The sequence below is a fragment of the Eupeodes corollae genome, chromosome 3 (assembly GCF_945859685.1).
Source record: "Eupeodes corollae chromosome 3, idEupCoro1.1, whole genome shotgun sequence".
NCBI classification, from domain to species: Eukaryota; Metazoa; Arthropoda; class Insecta; order Diptera; family Syrphidae; genus Eupeodes; species Eupeodes corollae.
Genome location: NC_079149.1, coordinates 138,756,827 through 138,777,510, shown reverse-complemented (window position 1 = coordinate 138,777,510; position 20,684 = coordinate 138,756,827). Strand labels below are relative to the sequence as shown.

The 20,684-nt window shown below is 34.1% G+C and overlaps 1 protein-coding gene across 1 annotated transcript in view; it reads left to right on the top strand.

Annotated features, from left to right (window-relative positions):
- Positions 1-20,684, top strand: part of LOC129949994 (protein O-mannosyl-transferase TMTC2) — an 82,286-nt gene that overhangs the window by 53,226 nt on the left and 8,376 nt on the right. Inside the window, exons 3-6 of the mRNA XM_056061754.1 lie at positions 5,863-5,949; positions 16,355-16,907; positions 17,000-18,236; positions 18,349-18,463. Of these exons, the coding sequence (XP_055917729.1) occupies positions 5,863-5,949; positions 16,355-16,907; positions 17,000-18,236; positions 18,349-18,463 (1,992 nt within the window). The remainder of the gene's footprint in view (positions 1-5,862; positions 5,950-16,354; positions 16,908-16,999; positions 18,237-18,348; positions 18,464-20,684) is intronic.

The following is a 20,684-nucleotide window of genomic DNA, read 5'->3' as shown; positions in this document are numbered from 1 at the left end:
TTTTTCACCAGTACTATCATCCGTCCCATTGTGCACATTGCAAGGAAGATAGTCCCCCGTGACCTTATAACGGAAATTTTTCAACTTCCTTTTTTGTATCTTTTTGTAGAAACTTTAGACTTTTTTCTTTTTTGTTGTTGTTAAAGAGAGAGAAGGTGGATAGAATGGGCGAAAACACAAATTAAATGTTACAATTTTTAAAGGTGATTCCTGTGGTGTTTACCCGTTGTTTTTGGGGCTGAATTGTTTACAATGAGTGAACAGGGGGTGAGGGGGGTGATGTTGGCAACAGTGGGATGTTTGTGCGGTCGTGAAACCCTTATTTGCGTGAAGTTGAGGGCGCAGGATGGGCTGCGCGGCAGGATGAGGCGCGGTGGCATGGTCGGTGTGGTTATATGGGTGGTTGTATTAGTTATATAAAGGGAAAAAGTATGCCGCTAGCTTTATTTTCCCTGCCGTTATTTTAGGTGAATAATTAGAAATTCTATGTTTTGCCTGCTTCGAATTCAGCTCTAGCTCCCTCTCCTCTGTTTATGTATCCTCGTATAGTCAACTTCTGCTGTTGCTGCTGCTGCTGTTGTAATATATTTTCAGGAACAAAAAAGGGAAATTGGTTGCTGGCACTTGCTGTCAGGACATGAGAGAGATAGAGATTTGTTGTTAATTTGCATGGAAATTTCATAAACGTCGGGAGCTCAAAAATTGGTTGTTAAGATTTGAATATTTAATGTGCACAAAATTAGACGTCATACCAAAATATAAAATTGTTTGACACTTGGATGGTTAAGTTTGACAAGAAGCGTTTGATTTAATTTCAAAAGAGAGGGGCAGGTAGGTATGTTCGAAGAACAACATCTGCTGCTTTGGTATGTGGGGATGGATAATTGTTTTCCTTTTCTTATCGATACCAATCATTATTCATGCATATAGAAGCTATGAAAAGCTTTTGACAATGTTCTATTTATTTATTGTTTTACAAAAGTAAATTTTTAATTCAGAAATGTGACTTATAGCAGATCGCAGCTCGTATTCCAAATATTTGGGGCTCTTCCTAAATTTTTGAAGAAAACAAATGTACATACATAAAATGGTGTTCTGATATTATGAAGACTGTCAAAAGTTGTTTTAAAAGTTCTTTATCTTTCGGGAGTAATGAGAGGTTTTTAAAAAGATTATTAAAGAGAGAAGAATCATGTTTTCCGTCCACAATTTTAGTTAGTTTTGTATTCATTTTGTAGCTTACCCTATTTGAAACTAATCTTCGATTTCATTTTCTTCAGAATTTCAACAAAATCAATATTTTAAAACATGAATTACTTCTTCCTTATTTTTTAGTTACAATATCTGAAAACTCAGAATTTTTTTTATTATAGGGGTTAACAAAGTCATGGTTTTTATTTTTAAGTCACAAAAAAAATCCTCCCTTTATGATTAGCTAGACACATTTCCCAAAACGACTGTTCTTTTAATAAATACAAAAAAAAAATGGTGTTCTTTAAAGGAAACCTACTTTCATCCCTTCCAATTTCCTGCCATCTGTCAAACCTAAAAGTTGATATAAACTTTAAATTTATTAAAAAAAAAAAACAACTTCCCTTAGCAAAAGTCTGCCTGCTTCGATGATTGATTTATTGAACGATATCTTTTATATTATTATATTTTTTGTTCACCCCCCAAAACAACCCCTCGAAACAAATAAAAGATGACTTGTAAAATGATGTCACTTCCATAAAGGTTTCCTGTGTCGGTTGTTGGAGTGGAAGGAAACCAAAAGTTTATGAACAAAAAGCCACAAAGTTTTGTAAGCCTTAGCTCTGAAACAAAACAACACAAAAAAAAGTGAAAACCTTGTTATTGGCTAAATGGCACAGCAGTAACAGAACAGAACATAACAAAACAGCCTACACCCAGAAGCCAGAGTCTACCTATAGGTAACAAAAATGTTGACTCATTTTTCAATATTTTGTATTTTATTTTGTGTTCTTCTTTTATTTTGTCTGAGGCGCCTGCTGACCTTCTTAAGTGGAAACACTTAATTTTAATTTCTTTGGGGTGGTGGCTGCCAGAGGAAAATATGTTTACATTTTCCATTCAATTTGGCACCAATCGCCAGTAAAAAAATCTTTAACCGGCAAAACAGGCAATTTGGTCAGACGGCATATGGCCCCAGAACATATATCCTATCCAACAAATATATGTACGGTTCGTATGTGCCTGCCTTTGTCCTACTTCCAATTGTTTTCCTATATATTTCCAAAAAGATTGTCGTATTTTATTTTAAAATGTTTTTCTATGTAAATTCAAACCCCTAACGGAATCTAAATATTCATCAACAGAAACAAAATTGCATACCTTTCTCAGGAAAGGTAATGTAGGGCCTTTATATAATGTGAATTTAGAGACTATAATATATGCTTTTGGTATGTATGTAAAAGACAAACCCCCAATTTCCAACCCTATTCAATACTATACAACCCATCATAACTCTGCCCGCCACCGCCGCCGCTGCCGCCTTACACCCCCGTAGTCGCTATTATTTTTCGAAAATCATGATGGGGTTGCTGCCATGTGTATGTTGTATATGGTATATTGAAAATCAATATCCTTGATAAATATTTATAAATGATAATGAAGTCATCCCTAAAGGAAATGTGTCTCAATGAGATTGTGTGCTAAGAATATAGCAATTTTGTCGAATTAAAAAGGATAACTTCAAGCCACTATATACATAAACTGTGTATACTCAAGGCGCTAGACACGTCGTTCTTTATATGCTTATGAATGCGCCCTTCCCTCACCCTTTCCACCCCTTTTCAAATCCCTTTTTTGTATCATCGTTGGGGACTATGATTGATTATCACAATGAAGAGAGGGCGATAAAACACTGGAAATAGTTGGTAATGACAAAGCAAAACTGACAAAAAACATTTCAAGCCTTTTTTTTGTGAGGGAGGAATAATTGCAAGATATTGGGGAATTAGTCCGGCGGCCATAAATCATTTCTATTACTGTAATTATCAATAATAGCCCTTGAGTTGAGTTAGGAGTTGGTATTGAAGAGCAATTCTTCGGACCTTCTCATACTAATTAAGGTTCAATCACGGATGTTAGAAAAATAATTAATAATTATAGTTTTATTAGATTGCTCAATCAGACTTTTGTTTGGCAGCGGCAGCGGTGCGGCGTGGCGGTTGTGGCATGAGGTAAGTCGAAAATATTTGTATATCGAATTCTCAATATTTCGGGAAAACACATATGTCCTCAAAGTATCGAACAAAATTAATTATAATAAAATAAAAATAATAACAATTTAATTTTAGAAATTGACTGATATAAATTTTTAATAAAAATGTTTTATTTTTGTATTTAAAAATAAATCTTATTATTGTGCTTGTTTAACAAAAAGTAGCTAGACAAACAAAAAGTAGAAGTTTTTAAAGTGAAAGCTAAAAATGTGTGCACAAGCATCAGTAAGAGAACATTATTAATTCAAAAAAGAAATGTAATTAATAAAAAAGTTGCGTATACGCCCCATTGAACTTCTATAATTAACTACTTTTAGAGATGCAGTTTAGACGTTTTGAGGCTTAAGTCTGTGGCCAATTGTAATTTGAAATGAGCGTGAGAATGGCAACAGTTGTGTTCATAAAAGTAAAGCCACAATCAATTTGCGACTTATGTTCCTAAATTTGAGTTTTACTAAAAATTTCTCAAGTTCGTTCAAAACAAATCGGAAGTTTTTGAAATTTCTGCAAGAAACAGTTGTTTTTTTTTTTTGACAGGAGGTAATCTTCAAAAGACACTTGGCAGTATTCAACACCAAGTAGTGTGGGACTCCTAACCACTAAAACGACCTCTTCATCAGGGCCAATCTTGAAGGATCGACTTCCGATTTTTCTTTCTTAATTTTGTACAATCACTTTGGGGGAAGTTAAAACTTTTAATACTTTCCCTTGTTTTTTTTAGACCATGAGCTCATGAGGCTTGGTTCTTCTTAATCTCCGAACATGGTTTCTTATATTCAAGACGGACTCCATTTCAGAATTACTATGACTTTGCAGTCTCTGGTTGTGCGTTACAGCGTATTATTTAACAACTTCTGTAACCATTTCTATTTGTAAGTCACGGTGTAGATCGGTATTTCTTTTGTACCAAGGTTCCTATTCCACGAAGGACTTTGTTTTGGAATTTTTGGATGATTTCGGTATTTGTTTTCTTTGTACAGCCCCATAATTTGATTCCATAGGTCCAAACAGGCTTTAGTACTTGATTATACAGCATTATTTTGTTTTGGATTGATAAATCAGATTTGTTACCAAGCAATCAGTACATTTTTCTATATTTCAAGTTTAGTTCTTCTCTTTTCTTTTTGACGTGCTCTTTTCACTTAAGCTCTGCATCCAAAGTCATTTCAAGGTATTTTGTCCGTATTGGCGTAAGGTACAGCTTGATTATTAATGATTATTGGAATATTGTTTATCTTTTTATTTGTAAAGTTTATATGTGAAGATTTTGTTTCATTGAGTTTGATACGCCATTTTTCGGTCCAAGCTCTCACTGTGTCGACGGCCGGCATTTTGTAGTTTTACTGCTGCCTTAGAGACACATTTATCGGGTACCAAAATTGCGGTATCATCTGCAAAAGTAGCCATTATGGTGTGATTTTCAACTGGAATATTCCTTGTGTATAGTAAATACAGAGTAGGACCTAGGACACTTCCTTGTGGTACACCGGCTTCTATTTTCTTCAGTTCCGAGTATTCTTGATCGTACCTTACTCTAAACAATCGGTCTGAGATGTACGATTTTAATGTTTCAAAGTACTGCCTGGGAAGATCCCTTTGCAGTTTGTACCGAAGTCCCTCATGCCAAACCTATTCAAAAGCTTGAGAAACATCTAAGAAAATAGCTGAACATACTTGTTTTTCTTCTAATGCTTTTTCTATTATATCCGATATTCTATGAACTTGGTCTATCGTGGAATGTTTATTTCTAAAGCCACACTGATGGTTTGGGATTAACCTTCTTTCTTCTATGATTTTGCTAAGTCTCTTCAGAAGCAGTTTTTGAAAAACTTTTGAAATAATTGGTATAAGCGATATTGGTCTGTAAGCCGTCACTTCTGCAGGTGGTTTACCTTGCTTTGGTATGACAATTACTTCACCAATTTTCCAATGATGCGGGACAAACCGGTGCTTAACGCATGCATGTAATGGCAGAAAAACAGTTATGAATATAAAGGAAGTTCTTTGAAATGTAGACTTATAACCCGACAATGGTTTTGAAAGCTGCTATCCGGATATTCCCTAATCGTTTTAAAATCTTATTTTTTGAATATGTCAAATCAACATTTTTCTAAAGGATTTCATTTTTAAAATACCTGCATTTTCTTTTGATTTTCAGTTTTGTTTTTTCTACCAAATAACAGTGTTTTCAAAAACGATTTTCTTAGCTTAGAATAAAAAGTTTTAGAGTATTTTTTTTTAAAGCCTTTTTGTGCTACGAGTGCACAAGTATGTACTACAAATCATATCAAAGGTTTCTAGCAAATAATTTACTTTTTTCTTTTTGTCAAGTTTTGCTATTTTCTACTAATTTACTCAAATCTTATTAAAGTTTATTTTTTTACTCTTTGTTCAGTTAATTTTTTCGATCACTAGAATTATAAAAATAAAGGATTGAATGCAAACATTTTGCACTTAAACTAAATTGTAAAGCTCCCAAAAAAATGATTAAGTTTAAATTATTATCTTTTTTGAAGGTTTTTTGTACCTTTTTCTTCAACTCAAAAATTACTATTTTTAAAAATAAATTGTATTCCCTTAAATTTTTAATTTATTCATTATTTTCTTCTTATTTCAGCATGGATTACACAAGCTTGGGTTGCTGCGCGTTAGCCTTTGTTTTGTACATAAACACCCTCAACTTTGGATTCGTCTACGATGACAGGTAAGCCTCTTATTCTTATCTCTAGAATACCAAATTGTTAGTAAAAGAAAGCGAAACGGAATAATACCCTGAAAAAACATAGTTTTCTATGTTGACAAGAGATATCCTCTCAGCAGGACGAACTAAGAAGTAAGAACAACAACCATCAAGTGACATATTATGGTGACAAATTGTTTTAATTTCAATAAACTATTTACCAAAAGAACAAAATGTTAGATTTCCTGCAGTAAAAGTTCATGAGGCTAAAATTTGTTTTTGGCGTGTCATTGCCATATGTCAGTGAAACATCATTAGTGTGAGCGCTCAGGGAGCATCAGAAGAGGACGAAGACGAAGACTGAAACCTATCGTGTAAAAACGATGAAACGGTGGAACAAAATTACTTAAGTTTCATGTCACGTGCGTTTTCTTTCTTATTTTTTTTTATTTTGTTCAGTTCATCCGAGAACTCACGATGGCTTGACTATGGCTATGCCTTGCTGGAAGTGATGAGAGGAATTTCAATCGATATCGATTATGGTCATTATGAAGCCTTCATGATGTGCCTTCACTCGGTATATAACTCTCATAGATACCTACATAGGTAAACTTGCGGAGTTAGGTTGGTGTAGCATAGTAAAACCTTAAAGCTTTTGTTACATACTCTTTAATGGCTTCCGGTTGAGCTCCAAAGCAATCCGCTTCCCAAAAGAAAAAGAAGAAAGTAGTAGAAGTAGATATAAGAAAAATCTCAGGGAGGTGAAGAAAAGATTTGCAAGTCTTTACTTTCAAAGGGAGAGATCCAAGAAAGGAAATTAAGAGCAAGGCGGCGACAGACAGACTTAATCTTTCCTTTTCTTCTCTTCGCTCGCAGCTCTGGGATAATGGAATTCCTTTACAGTTTCTATTCTTCTTTCATGTGGCTTTTAGAGTACACAGAACCTGGCCCTTTCCTATTTTATTAGCGAACGACAACTATACCGTTCGTATCGTATCCCTTTTGAGGTGGCTTAGGTGATATGGTTTGGTTACGTCGTCGTCCTCAACAGCCAACGCGGTAGTGAGTACGCAGTGAATGGAGAGGGTTAATGTTTGGTCTTGCATACGTACTCGTTTACGTATATTCGAGTCGAGTAGATATGTGACATGTTGGAAGTTTAACCTTTTAAGGTGAATATATTCAGATTTTATTCACAATTTTCTTTGTAAAACATTTTTATGGCTTTAAAGATTTTCTCAAGGTAAACATTTTCAAGAAGCATAATATATCACGGACACTCTCAAGTAGCTATAGTATTAGAACCATCAAACCAAGCAAAAAAAAAAGCATTATAGGTCCTATGTAAACACAAGCGGATACCTAAATAATCCTGTGTTGTGTCTGAGGCGAAACGATTTTTGTTTGGTTTTCAATTTTTTTCTTCTTACTTCTTCAATAGATATTCCCTTGTAAGAGTATTGAATTGCCAAAGTGCCAAGAGGTGAAAGACTTACGTACACAAGAACCGATCCTTGTGAAAATCGATGAGAATGGATATATAGGTATTTAGTTTTATTTTCAAAAAAAAAGCACAGGACGTTTATTTAGGCGAGGGAGAATCACAATTTCCCAATCGGGGATAGCAACGCCCGCCCCAGAATGAAGGAATAAGATTTTTCTTTGAAATGCCTAATTTATGGGAAGCAATGTTAAGTTTCAAGCGATTACAATTACTTTATGGAGCGTAACAGTGTCCAATATAACAACGATCTATTTATTATACCTACTCCTACTTTGAAGTCGAAAACGGAACAATCTAGTCGTTCTCTACACTGATAAAAAAGACAGTGATTTAATTTTCACTGCAATTGAAAAAAAAATGTCTTAGAATCTCAGCAGCAATGTTCTGACCAGAACTTTTCTGAACGCTTCGGCATTCCCGCTTTGTGTTTTTTTTTTAACAAAGCTATTATTTAATTAAGTGCTAGAAATACCCATTTTTCATACCATCTTAAATTTCTTATTATTTTCTTCTTTTCACAAGAAAATTGACAAAAAATAAAAACATGTTATTTTTATTGTGTTCATATATTTCTTCGAACATATGTAATTTTTATAGATGCAGACACCAGATACCATCAATAAAGTAAAGGCCAATTCACTCGAATAAATGAACTTATACTTTTATTTCTTTCTGGCAGATTGCCATCAGTTATATACGCACATACAATGTGTACATAAATAAAATATAAAAATGTAACACAATATTGATTTTATCTTTTCGATTAAATTGACTTGGTTTTTTCTTAAAGAACTGAACGAAACTTATTAGCAAATTATTAGTCATAAAAATTTGAGATTAGATTTAAAAAAAAATGGCGCGACATGTAATTGACTTGTGCTTTTAAGCTATTACTGTAAGCATGTGTTACTTCAGTGAGTAATGAAGAAAAATAATGTTTCTTAGTTTTTGATTTTGAAGGACGAGACTTTAACGCCATTTCACTTAAATTTCAAAAATATTAAAAAAATGTTTAAGGTCTGTAAAATTCAAACTACTGTATTGTCAAAATACTGTATGTATATTCTGTACAAGAGTATTTTTTTCTGATTTTACCTAAATACGAAAAAAAAATCGAATTTGTATGTTTAAGTTAAACAAATTTTAAAAATAGTTTAAGTCGAGTTAAGTTTACAGTGTTTTAAGGTAATTTAGATATACAATGTGTTTAGTGTTTACAGTATTTACAGATTTCTTTAAAAAATTTAATGAAAATTCTGCATTTTACTACTTAGTCAAATGTTTTAAGTTCTGTACTTCAAAACACTTTTAATTTACAATACTGTATATCAAAATATTTTATGAACTTGGAATACTGTATTTCCAATTTCTCTTATATCAAAATACTTTATTTTAAAAAGTGCATTACTAAGTTTTTGTTACACGTAATTATCTGTGTGGGCCGAAGTAGCACTTAATTGAAAGTATTACTTTTATGAAATTCAGTATTTCTACCTGGTTCCAGGAATTTTTTTTACTTAAAAGCTGCTTTCGAAGATGAAAGATGTTTAACTTTTAATTCTCTGTTTCTCTGAAAAAACATAAGCATCTTCAAACGAAGGGGTTTCCAATAAAAAGTTTTATTTTAGTATAAACAAAAAACGAGTAAATCAATGGGTATTATTATATGAAAAAAGGTGTGCCATTAACAATTTGAAAAAAAAGATTTGTCTTGCTTAACCCTTTAACAAAATATTCATAACAATATTTTGTGTGAGATAAATAAGTTTAGGTCAATATATTTCTTTGTTCTCCTAATACTTGAGTCGAAAACCATTTCTCTTCAGTTTTTTGTTATTTTTATAGATTTCCGTGTTTTGTAAAAAAGTTTTCAATTAAATTTTTGAAAAATAAATAACTTTAAACCAGAAACAATATTTTATATGTGATAAAATAAGTTCGGTTTCAAAATATTTTGTTTTAAAAGAGATTCGTAGTCAAAACCTAACTGTTGCCAATTTTAGTAGGAGTTTTTGAAAGTTTTTGTTTCCTATATAAAAAAATACGTATTGGATTTTTCTAAGAACAATATCTTACGTTCTTCCATCCGTGAAAACAGTACTCAAGCACAGGAATTCTCAACGGACTGTTGCGCTACCCAATTTATTAATTTAGCACAGAATGAAATCATTTTGAAGTCAATGCCTTTATTTATTCAAGAGTATCAATTTTGCGTACTAATTTTTGTAGATTTTAGTTTTTATGAAAAAAACTGACATTTTTATACAAATTTTACTGAATATCGAAAATAAAACAATGAAATTAGTTGGAAGATAATATTTTCAATTTCCCAAAATTCAATTTTTGAAAAGAAATTGGAGTCAAAAATCAATTTTTACCAAGTTTTAGTAATCTTTTTTTTAAGGTTTTTATTTTTTGTAAAAAAAAAACTGCCAATTCGATTTTTTTTTCAAAATTTGACCAGATGTCAAAAACTTGCATTTTCGTTGCATACAATTATTTGTATGTATATATAATTCATATAACATTATTGTCGCACGCACAGACATCTTTTTAAAAATCGTTTATTAAGATATTGAGGACCTTGAAACGTCGAGAAAGGTCAGTCAATTCGACATCTATTCAAGAAATAACACGATTTTCTTACAAAACTACAATCTTGGACTGCAAGATTTTCTTCATTTTTGTGGTGAAATAAACAATTTCAATGCTCTGTTAAAGAATTATTATCATTGCATTTTTTAAAATGGCGAAATTTTAACTTCTCAAATGATAAAAGATTACAGCTTCAAAAGTGACACCTGTCCAAATAGTGAGCTTTTCAAAATTAAACCTCTTATTAGATATCTTCTTATTTCAGTCACTTTAATTGTTTTTTTTCAGCAATTGTTATAGTACTTAATAATTTCCACAGTATTTTCTAAAACCATTAACAAGCTTCACCAACTTGGTTAAAAATCATATTTTGAAAATGTTCATGCCAGAAATGGTTTAAGTCAAAGTACTTTTAAAAAACTGTCGTATTTTGATGTCTCCTAATTTTAAGAGCAGTCGGATGGAATTTAGAAGCAGCATACACAATTACCATAATGATCTATCTATAAATTCACAAAAATAGCTCAAGGAACGAAACAATAATTCCCAGGCGAGGACAATATGACTCGTCAGTCAAGATAGTAAATTCTGACGATATCGTGCGGTTGCTTAAACATTTTCAAAACTTAATTCTCAATCACATATTTTCTTTCTATCCCAAGTTCTGTTTTTCTTGATTTCATATCAGTGTACTGGCTTGAGAGCTAAAACGGATTTAGTAAAACATCTCCTAAAAACCATTCGAATGATTTGCCTGTTTAATTTGTACATAACATCCCTTAAGTCCTCTTCTTTATTGCTATGGAGTCGTTCTAAAAGCTCCTTAACAACAACAGCCTACTCGATGTTGCCTAGGTTAATAATGAGCCTTGATTTTTCTTCATTTTATTTATAGAAATAATTCTTTCGCTGATTTATTTCATTTTCCTAAGAAGGTACCTTCTTTCTATTCCTACTCATATTAAAGGTTATATCAAAGCTTCTAAAGATCTCATAGATAATTTAAAGTTTATTTATTAAATTCAAAACTTCTCCATCACCCATCACTCTTCTAGTCATCAAAAAAGAAAATAGAAGTAATATTAAAAAAAAAAACGCTATTCGCTTGAAACCACCTCAAGGCAATTTAGGTTATGTTGTGTCAATTGAATGCGAAAATTTTCCGACTGTGTGTCATTAACTCCCCATTCACGAGAGTTTGTGTTTTATTTTTTTTTGAAAAGTTTTCTTCTCACCCTCTAATTTATGCCAAAAGGCCACTTAAGTCTGAAGAATTCTTTTCGAAAGTTTAACAATAAAATACCACAATAACAATAAGGGCGACTCAACCTTTTGAAGGATTGCCTCGTTTAAGGACTGTTTTTTCGCATTCTGACAAGAAATAGAGAGATCAAGATTTTGTTTCATTGAAAAAATGAAAATGCCAAAAAACAGAAAAAAAAACATTTTAAATTTAGTAACTTGTGGGAAATCAGTTTTCAAGTCAGTTCAGAAGAGCTCTGTTTTGTTTTTGTTTTTGTTGTTCTGTGAATCAGGGATTATCAAAGAGATAAGAATCCCATATTCGTGTCTGGAGGCTCCGAACAACAATTTTGATAGAAACATTTTTATTTTAGGTAGACTTTTTTTTGTCGGCGATTTGTTCTCACGCTTAAATGACTTTCAATGTAGCTGAGTGTATTGAACATGTGTAGAAAGAAACTTTGAAGGTTGGCTGAACACGAACATAAGGATTATTGTCTTCAATAAAGTCAGTTGATTTTCTTTTTCGTTTTTCCTTCTTTTTTTTTTAAATATAAAACTCCCTTTGTGTTCATGTGCAGATGGAGGGTGAGGTAGGTACATACATACGTATAAGTTAAGCATAAGGGTATTGATATTTAATCTCTATGGAGCTTTCATACACTCAAAAATATTGATTTTTACATTTGAAAATGTTTTTTTGACAGTGAGTTTGTGTTTTTGTTAGAATTTATATAAAGCCGTGGAGAAAAGTAAAATGAATCGATTTTACACTGGTTGTCCTTATGTATATCAATTACAGAAGTTTTTTCATTTTATGAAGGACAATTCCGATCCTTTAAAGCATATAATACTTTTACTTCGTTTGAATTTTCAGGATTGATTCAAAATCGATTCTTTAATTACCTACACGAGTTTCTATTTTGTATGACATGAGTTTTGAGTAAAATTAAATTTTCAGATGCCATTTATTTCCATTTTCATGTTTCCTTATTGAATGGTTTTCCTATATGTATGTTTATCTCGTTTTTCTTTTGCTCTAAATGGTGGATTGGATAGTTTTGCTGTATATCTTAATCTTCCTTAAGAAAAGGTTACAGTTTTAAAAGGTATCATTTATTGAATTCGTTAAACAAAGTAACGTTAGAATTTAAGACAAATATTAAATCTATTATTAGATTAATAGATTTACAATGCTTTAAGCAATTCGCAAAAAAAAGATAAACTGAAGTATTGAAAAAATTTACATGGGTTTGATCATAGCCATATAAAAAGAAACAATGACAAACAAATGGTCAAAGTCATACGAATTAACTTTTACATTCTTAAGCTTGGACTTCAATTAGTAAGAAAGTAAATTATTTATAAAATAACATTAATTTACAAGAATTGTATACAATATTTTGAATTTAAATGCTATAGCTATGCCGTCAGCCCGGCTGACTAAAAAAAAATGTATATTCATGTTTTTGAATATAATATAAAATTCTGTTATTAATAACATTCTATGCTTGTAAATACCTTTCAAAAATGTACTTAATGTTTTCAATCATTATCTTTAAGGGTGTTTATAATGTCTTGTAAGGTATGAGTATTTTTCCCGAAAAAGTATCGTCCTTGGTCTTTGAATATTTGACAAATACCAATGAAGTTTAGATATTCTTCTTATTAATTAGCTTATACAGAATTGGTTAAAATTATCATTAAGTTGAAAGGTTTAAGTTGCTTTAAAGATTACGGATATCTCTTCATAACTTAGTGAATCCTTGACATTTCTGGAACCAAGATTATAGTCGAGCTTTTTTTGTAGATTATTCTACTGAATGAATTCCAAGCTTTTTCTGTCAGTGAATGCCTCATTATATGTCCTTATTTATCTCTATGATGCTGGACATTTGTTCTTTTACATGGTTTAAATTTGCTGAAATCATCATTCAATCTCACTCAACACTCATTGCCAACAGATTGCCAATGACCAGTCCTTGTTTCTCAACTCATATAAACGAAGCTTTTCCGAAATCTTGTGCTCTGATGGTTGCTGCAGACTTTGATGATGTAGTCAGCTTGAGACTTTAAGGTGCTTTTCAGAAGTTTTTGAAGTTCTGTTCCTAAATATATGACATAACTAGGTGTATTCAGTGGTACATAGGTTGAAAAGTTTCTTTATAAAATTCCCAATAAGTTTTTGATTTCTTCATATTCTTCTGATCCCCAGACCTCAGCAGAAGAGAGTAGATTTCAGATAGAAGAAGAAGATATTTTTTCATGTTAAAAGTATCAAGCTTTGTGGGCTTTGGACTTTCTCCGATAAATTGTTTTTGAAATCAAATGATGGATTCAGTTTTAAACCTGGATATATGATCTCTTTTGTTACCTCTAGTTCCGTATCATTATAATTCCAGCTTCTTCCATTATAAGCGCTTTGTGTATTTTGGATTTTGTTCCCCCAGGAAGTTAATCAGCAACATCATTTATAAATAACAAAAACAAAAGAGAGTTTCTTGGACACCCTTGTTTACTTCTATGCTGGCGCTTAACCATTATAAAAGTTAAAAATAACAATAATTTCGTTTAATTTCAAAAGGACGACTGTCTTTACGCTGACGTTTCCTTTGCTAAGGTTCATGGCCTTACTTAGGGGCCACTTATAGCTATCAATGAAACCGATCCGGACATTTTTTTTAACAGATATTTGACTCTGATTAGAAATGAAAATTACAAACTTATCGATAGGAAATCACACAGAATTTTTTTTTTGAAAAGTTTGCGCATTTATTTTTTCTTAAAATGTATTTTTCTATTTTTCGGGCGGAAATTCATTTTCCTGAACCGCTGACATTTTTATCTTTAAAAGTGACACCAATCGTTCCACTGATTTCTGTTACAATTTCACAAAATTCCCATGACAGATTTCTGTGAGTCAAAATTTGTTGGTGGATTTCAAGGACATTTTTTTCAATAAGAGACATTTTTAATGATAGCTATTAACGACCTATCAACAAATTCCAATATTTGTTTTCAATGATGAAAACCAATGATAGCTGTAACTGGCGCTTTACACTAAGAAAGAATTATGCGAAGAACTGAGTTTTGTCAAAATCAGAGCTGGCTAAGGACCCGACTCTTGAAAATCAAAAAATGTCAGTTTCGTCTAGTAATCGGTTCAGACTTGTTTCATCGAGTCTCGTTTTGGTCTCGCTTTTTTCTCGTATGTCAATGAGGCGAGTCGTAATATGTAGACGTTGAACCTTTTTTAGGTTGGCAGATAAGCAGTTGATTATTTGTTGACTAACTTACACAATTTTGTTTCAAATTTTATCTCGATCTTAGTCAACCTTCAACTAAATTCGACAGTGTTTGCCATCCTGAAATTTAATTTGACAACCATTTATTATAATCTATCACAAATAAACGCAATGAAAAATGTATTATGCTTCAAAATCGTAGCTCTTCTTTACATAAATCTAACTCTTAATTTTTTTATTTGTTATCCAATCCTTAATTAAGACGTTTTAGCTTAAACAGATTAAACCAAGATAAATAGGTTTAATTTGGTTTCATTTCCCGAATCAAACAAAAATTAACACAACACATTTTTGGATATTTTTTCTTTCGAAAATAACAAAGAGACCGATCTTAAAATTGTAGTCTCGGTCTCGTATAGCTCGTGTCGGCCTTGTGTCGGATACTTCAAAAACAGTATTGTCTCGTCTCGGTATGAAGAAACGAAACCGAGACTAGCATAGTAGGGTTTAACCCATAATCTTTTGGAACATCATTGAGGTCCTGGTTACCATCTCAAATTTAAAAAATAATCATTTTCGAAATATGTGTGGTGACTTCAGGTCTTTACCTTTACCTATGTACGTACGCAAGGAGACAGAGACCCTAATGTAAATTGTTCTGAGTTAAATTGAAAAAAGTAGGTATAATTTGGAAATAAAATTTTAAATAGAAAATAAAACACACTCTTTAAACATTTTAATAGAAGTATTATTGTCTTTTATTCGTGACCTTTTTGTCACCTTCAGTTTCTTAATAATATTTATAACACATATACATATAATTACATGACATAAAATATTTGACGAAAGACATCGGGTAGCTTTCTCAGCTATTCGTGGCGGCAGCATACAACAGCATACATATAAGAATTTTGAAAATTCTTGTAATCTTTTGATATCTTGAAATTCTTAAGAATGTTTGAAATTGTTTGTTTGTCTTAAATTAAAAATGCTGTACAAATAAAACCAAGTATACAGCAATACAGTACCTTAAAATACAATATCCTTAAATAGGTAGAAATGATGATCTTAAGGCAACCTAGCCTAAGATCCAATTAGCGCTGTAGTGCGCCGATTTGATAACAATGTCCTTAAGGAGCATATATTTGCATAGTTCTGGTCTTTTACTTCGTTTTAGAGAAGAATCCAGCACTCCATAAAATGTTGAAATCTGTAAACATTTCAAACCAAAATCAGGTTAGTAAGGTAAAAAGTTCACGCTTTGAACTTTTTATTTTCAGTATTTTGTACCAGCCGATTTGTTTAATGCAGTATTCTCACCTCAGACAATCCAAAACCTTGATTTCCATCTACTGAAACCTCGTTTGTCATGTTCGGATAGAACAAAATTCTTCACAAACATGAAAGTCACAAAGTTAAAGAATCCTGAAGGATTTCTTAATTCCTAGCAAAGTACAAAACCTGTAAAAATGTTCAACAAACCGAACATAATTTAAGCTTTAATCTTAAGAGCCAACCGAATGACTAACAAAAATAAAACTCAAAGAATAGATGATATCGATGTTGAATGATTGACATTCGGTCGGTAAGGATTTATGTACATAGGTGAGTTAATTTCAATTCCAGGTCGTCATTTAATTATTAATCAACAAGTCCATCCCCTATGGAACATGAAAATCCGCTTATCAAAGATCTTATAAGCTCATTCGGCAGCCGGTTATCAGACCAATTATATAATTCGGAATTATTTCGCGCACCCAATTACCGTCCAGCAACTTTCTCACTCGCACACTTTCAGTCTTTCGGCCTTAATTTCATTTTGTCATTTTCTTTTCACTTGCAGACGTGCCATCTTGGGAAATACAGATGTAGCTGGAACCACCCCTTGGCAACAAGCCTTCCTCCACGACTACTGGGGCACACCACTGACGGATACGGGATCGCACGGCTCCTACCGTCCATTGTGTGTGTTAAGTTTTAAGTTGAACTACATCCTGGGCGGTTATACCCCGTGGGGCTACCATCTAATTAACAACTTAATGCATTGTCTGGCCACCGGGCTGGTGGTAAAATTGGCCCGAAACTTCCTCTCGTCGATGTGGGGCATTGTGGCAACGGGTGCACTGTTCGCAGCCCACCCCGTTCACACGGAGGCAGTGGCCGGGATTGTTGGTCGGGCCGATCTCGCAGCCTGCATATTATACCTGCTAACTTATTTAACATACATTCGGCACATTATGTGGCGCGAGAGAAACGACAGCCGCCAGTGGCTGGCCATCATCCTCACCGTAGTTTTGTCGCTGTGTGCTTTGCTATTCAAGGAGACTGCCATAACAGCGCTCCTTGTTTGCGGTGTATTCGATGTCATCAGGGGATTATGCGGATTCGGGGATAAGGTATGTGGGCTTTTGCTTGAATTTAATTAAATTTAATTAGCGTCTTCCATTGATTAAGTGCGATATTTGGTTCTCCTTGGTTCTTATTGCAGAATCGCTGTCGTTCGCTGGGTATCCTGGCAGTTGCTTTGGTGTGTACTGTTTATGTACGTCTACAGGTGCTGCCTCGACCGCAAAGCTATTTTTCAACAGCAGACAATCCAATAGCGAAATCAAATTCGTTGTGGACACGTTTTCTGACGTTCCTCTATCTGCCTGTTTTCAACTTCAAGCTGCTCGTGAATCCTACGGTGCTTAGTTTCGATTGGGGTATGGATGCTGTGCCACGGATAACATCGCTTTGGGACAGACGCAACGTGTTGAGTGCGGGATTTTACACCATTCTGGTCCTGGTCCTGTGGCTAAGCACAAAGAGGCTGGCAGAAAGGCAGATATCCGCCGGAACACATCGCTACAAGAGACCACTTTTGCACCAACAGCACCAATACCACCACCATAGGAAATCCAGGACGAAGAAAAAGTACACGATAATAAATCAAAACCCCATCGATGGGCTGCTCCCAGCATACACGCCCTGTGTGGAGGTTTCATCGGCCTCGGCCCTGGTGCTCAAGAAGGACTGCATTTGTAGGATATGCAAGCAGGAGCTCACAGCTCGCCACACCAGTTCGTGCAGAGCCATTAACAACAACAATTCCGTGTTGCCGACGTCGTCGGCTACGGCGACAACGACAACGGGGGCCTTCAGTGACTGTGCTTGCTCCGAACTTTTGCTGGACAGGATGGACATGGTCCAGCAGCAGCAACATTCTAAAACGGACGTAGACGCCTCACAAAACAACTGCCGCATAACACCGCGCAGCAGCCGAAGCAGCAGCAGTTGCAGCAACAGCACAACGGCCAGTAGCAAGAGCTCGAGCAGTGCAGCTAGCAGCTGCACTCTGACCAGTAGCTTCAATGTAAATAGTAATTGTCAGAACCTTCTTATTAGCAGCAATCCGGCAACATACAACGCGGTTGTCCTGCTGATGGTGCTGGCTTTCATCACGCTTCCATTTCTACCTGCAACGAATTTATTTTTTTACGTCGGCTTTGTGGTGGCCGAACGGCTGTTATATCTCCCCAGTGTCGGGTATTGCCTGTTAGTTGGTTTTGGCATCGGTAAGCTTATGGAGCCGCTTAGGCATCAGCGGAACAAAAGGATAGCTGTGCTTCTGTGTTTGAGTTTGACATTGAGTGTGCTCAGTGTCCGGACGGTGAGGCGCAACTTGGATTGGAGAGACGAGGAGAGCCTGTACAGGAGTGCAATAGGTGTTAATCCACCAAAAGGTATTATAGCATTGATATTCATATACAAATTTGTTTTGTGTTTTTTTCTTTTTGTGTGTGGAAGGATATAAACGTTCTTTCTCTTTTATTTTAATTTATTTTCTTAAAATAGCGCTCGGAAATTTGGGAAGTGTCCTTAGCTCGCAAGCGCGGTATGCCGAAGCGAAAGAAGTGCTCCTAGAGGCAATTAAGCATAGGCCAAATATGGCTGATGTCCACTTTAATCTGTAAGTACTTTTTTGAGTCTAAACATTTTTGGTTATTTTTTAAGTTATGAAGAAAAGAGAGTAAATAAGTGTAAAAGTTTAAAATACAAAAATTAAGAAACGAAATAGTCTGTAGAGAACTAGGCTTTAGTAACTTACAACTCTTAACCCTTCCCATGTGTTAGTCATTTCAGGGATGGAAGGGACACGCAGTATTTAAGCCTAATCTGAATGACTTATTTGAAAAAGCTTTTTTTATGACTTTTTTTTATGTAGTACCCGTAGCATGATGGTTAGTGCGTTGGACTGTCATGCAAGGGGTCTTGGGTTCAATCCCTGCCTGTGCCACCTTAATTTAAAAAAAAAAAAAAATTTTCGCGGGTACTGCCTCTTGCGAGGAATTGACAAATCCTTCAAGAGTAATTCTTGTCATGAAAAAGTGCTTTCTCAAAAATTAGCCGTTCGGATTCGGCCTTAAATTGTAGGTCCCTTCCATTCCTGACAACAGTACTCGCACACAGGAATGGTTGAGAGTTGTAAGTCACTAGGCCCTGGTTCACAATGGACTGTTGCGCCACCCCATTTGATTTTTTTTGATTTTATTTTTTTTTATGACAAAAATTACTCTTGGAGGATTTTTCAATTCCTCACAATCCATGTGAAAAGAACTTTTGATGACTCAGGCAGGGATTAAGTCTGAGAAAGTCCTACCAACTAATCATACCGCCACGGGTACATCGCCATAAGTGTACCTATTTTAAATGGAATGAAAAACAAGTCCGAGACAGTACGCGGAAGAGTATGATGTTTTTTTTTCTAACAAAAGTGCAAGCTTTATAAAAACATTAATATTAACCCTGTTTCTAGAATGAATATTTCTTCGCCGTTACAGAGAATTATTAATTTTTTAGAAGAACTTAGAATTCGTTTATCTCTCATATTTTTTGACAATCCGCTGGTGCTCTGCAGCTTACAACTTTTTTCCATAGCTAAACTTTTTCTGCTTTAAATAAGTTTTGTTTGGAGGTGACAAGTCTTACAAAAATTTTCACATCTTCAGATAGAACAGTTCTAACAAATATCAACAATTCAATACTCACCCTTATTGCGAGTTTCAAGTATCAATCAATAATTGTTTAATAACAAACTACAATATTTAACAGAAAATAATTGTTAACAAGAAGTTTCATATTTAAAAGAAAATGCTGAATTTTAACTTTCATCAACTCTGTCAAAAAAGTGACTCGAGAGTATATAATGACTTTTAAGGATTGCTTCTTTCGTTTGTAACTTTTAAGTGAAAAAATTCCAATAAATGGTGAGTCCTATGTGTCGTTCATTAAATTTTTTAAAGCCTGATTCTAGGAACTCTCTTTTCCACTTCGATAGCATCCAATCTTCCGATTGATATTAAGACTTTTTGTTAATTCTTCATGCCATTTCGAGTCAACAAGAATCTATATCGTCTCCTTACTGGTATCTTTTCTAATCTTCAGAACGACTTCACCCTCAGAAAACTCTGTGTGTTTTTGATATACTGACATAAGCAATGTATGCTGAATGGCATTTTTATCCTTCTAACATTCGTTTGTGTGGCACAAGCAAAACAAAAAAACATTTGATTTCTCTCCTATAACCGTCACCCAAACCAACAAACTCAAGCCCAAACTCAAACCCCGGCCTAAATATCTACTCCCACAAGAGACAGGAAAAGTATAGTTGTTCATGTTCCAGTTTCGAATGTCTCATTTGCTGCCGTGTGAGTATTTTCTTCCTTTTTTTTTACTGCTTTTATGTTGGCCTCTTCATCGTTTAATCCTGCTCCTGTGCTGATGTTGGAAAAAAGGAGCTTTACACTATATACGCCTTAAAGGACGAGAGCTTAGGATCTTTTTCGCTTCGGCTTTTGCTTCCATTGCACCTAAATTCCAGATTTTAATCCGACATCCTATCCTGCAGCTTGTAGCACGAATTTACTGTCACACTCTTTGTCGCACGTCCCGAAACGGCATTAACTGCCACCAGAGAGCAGAACAGTTCCGCTGCTGCCGGTTGCCGGCTGCCGGTATACCTATGCCAGGAGTATACGTAGGTACATGTATAGTGGATGTGTCTTTGTTATGTCCTTAGGCTAGTTTTGAATGAAAATTCTTGTTTCCTTAAAAACTGAGTGATATGATATCAATGGGAGATGCCATGTCGTTTTATATGTGCACAGAGACAGATACAGAGACAGATATCA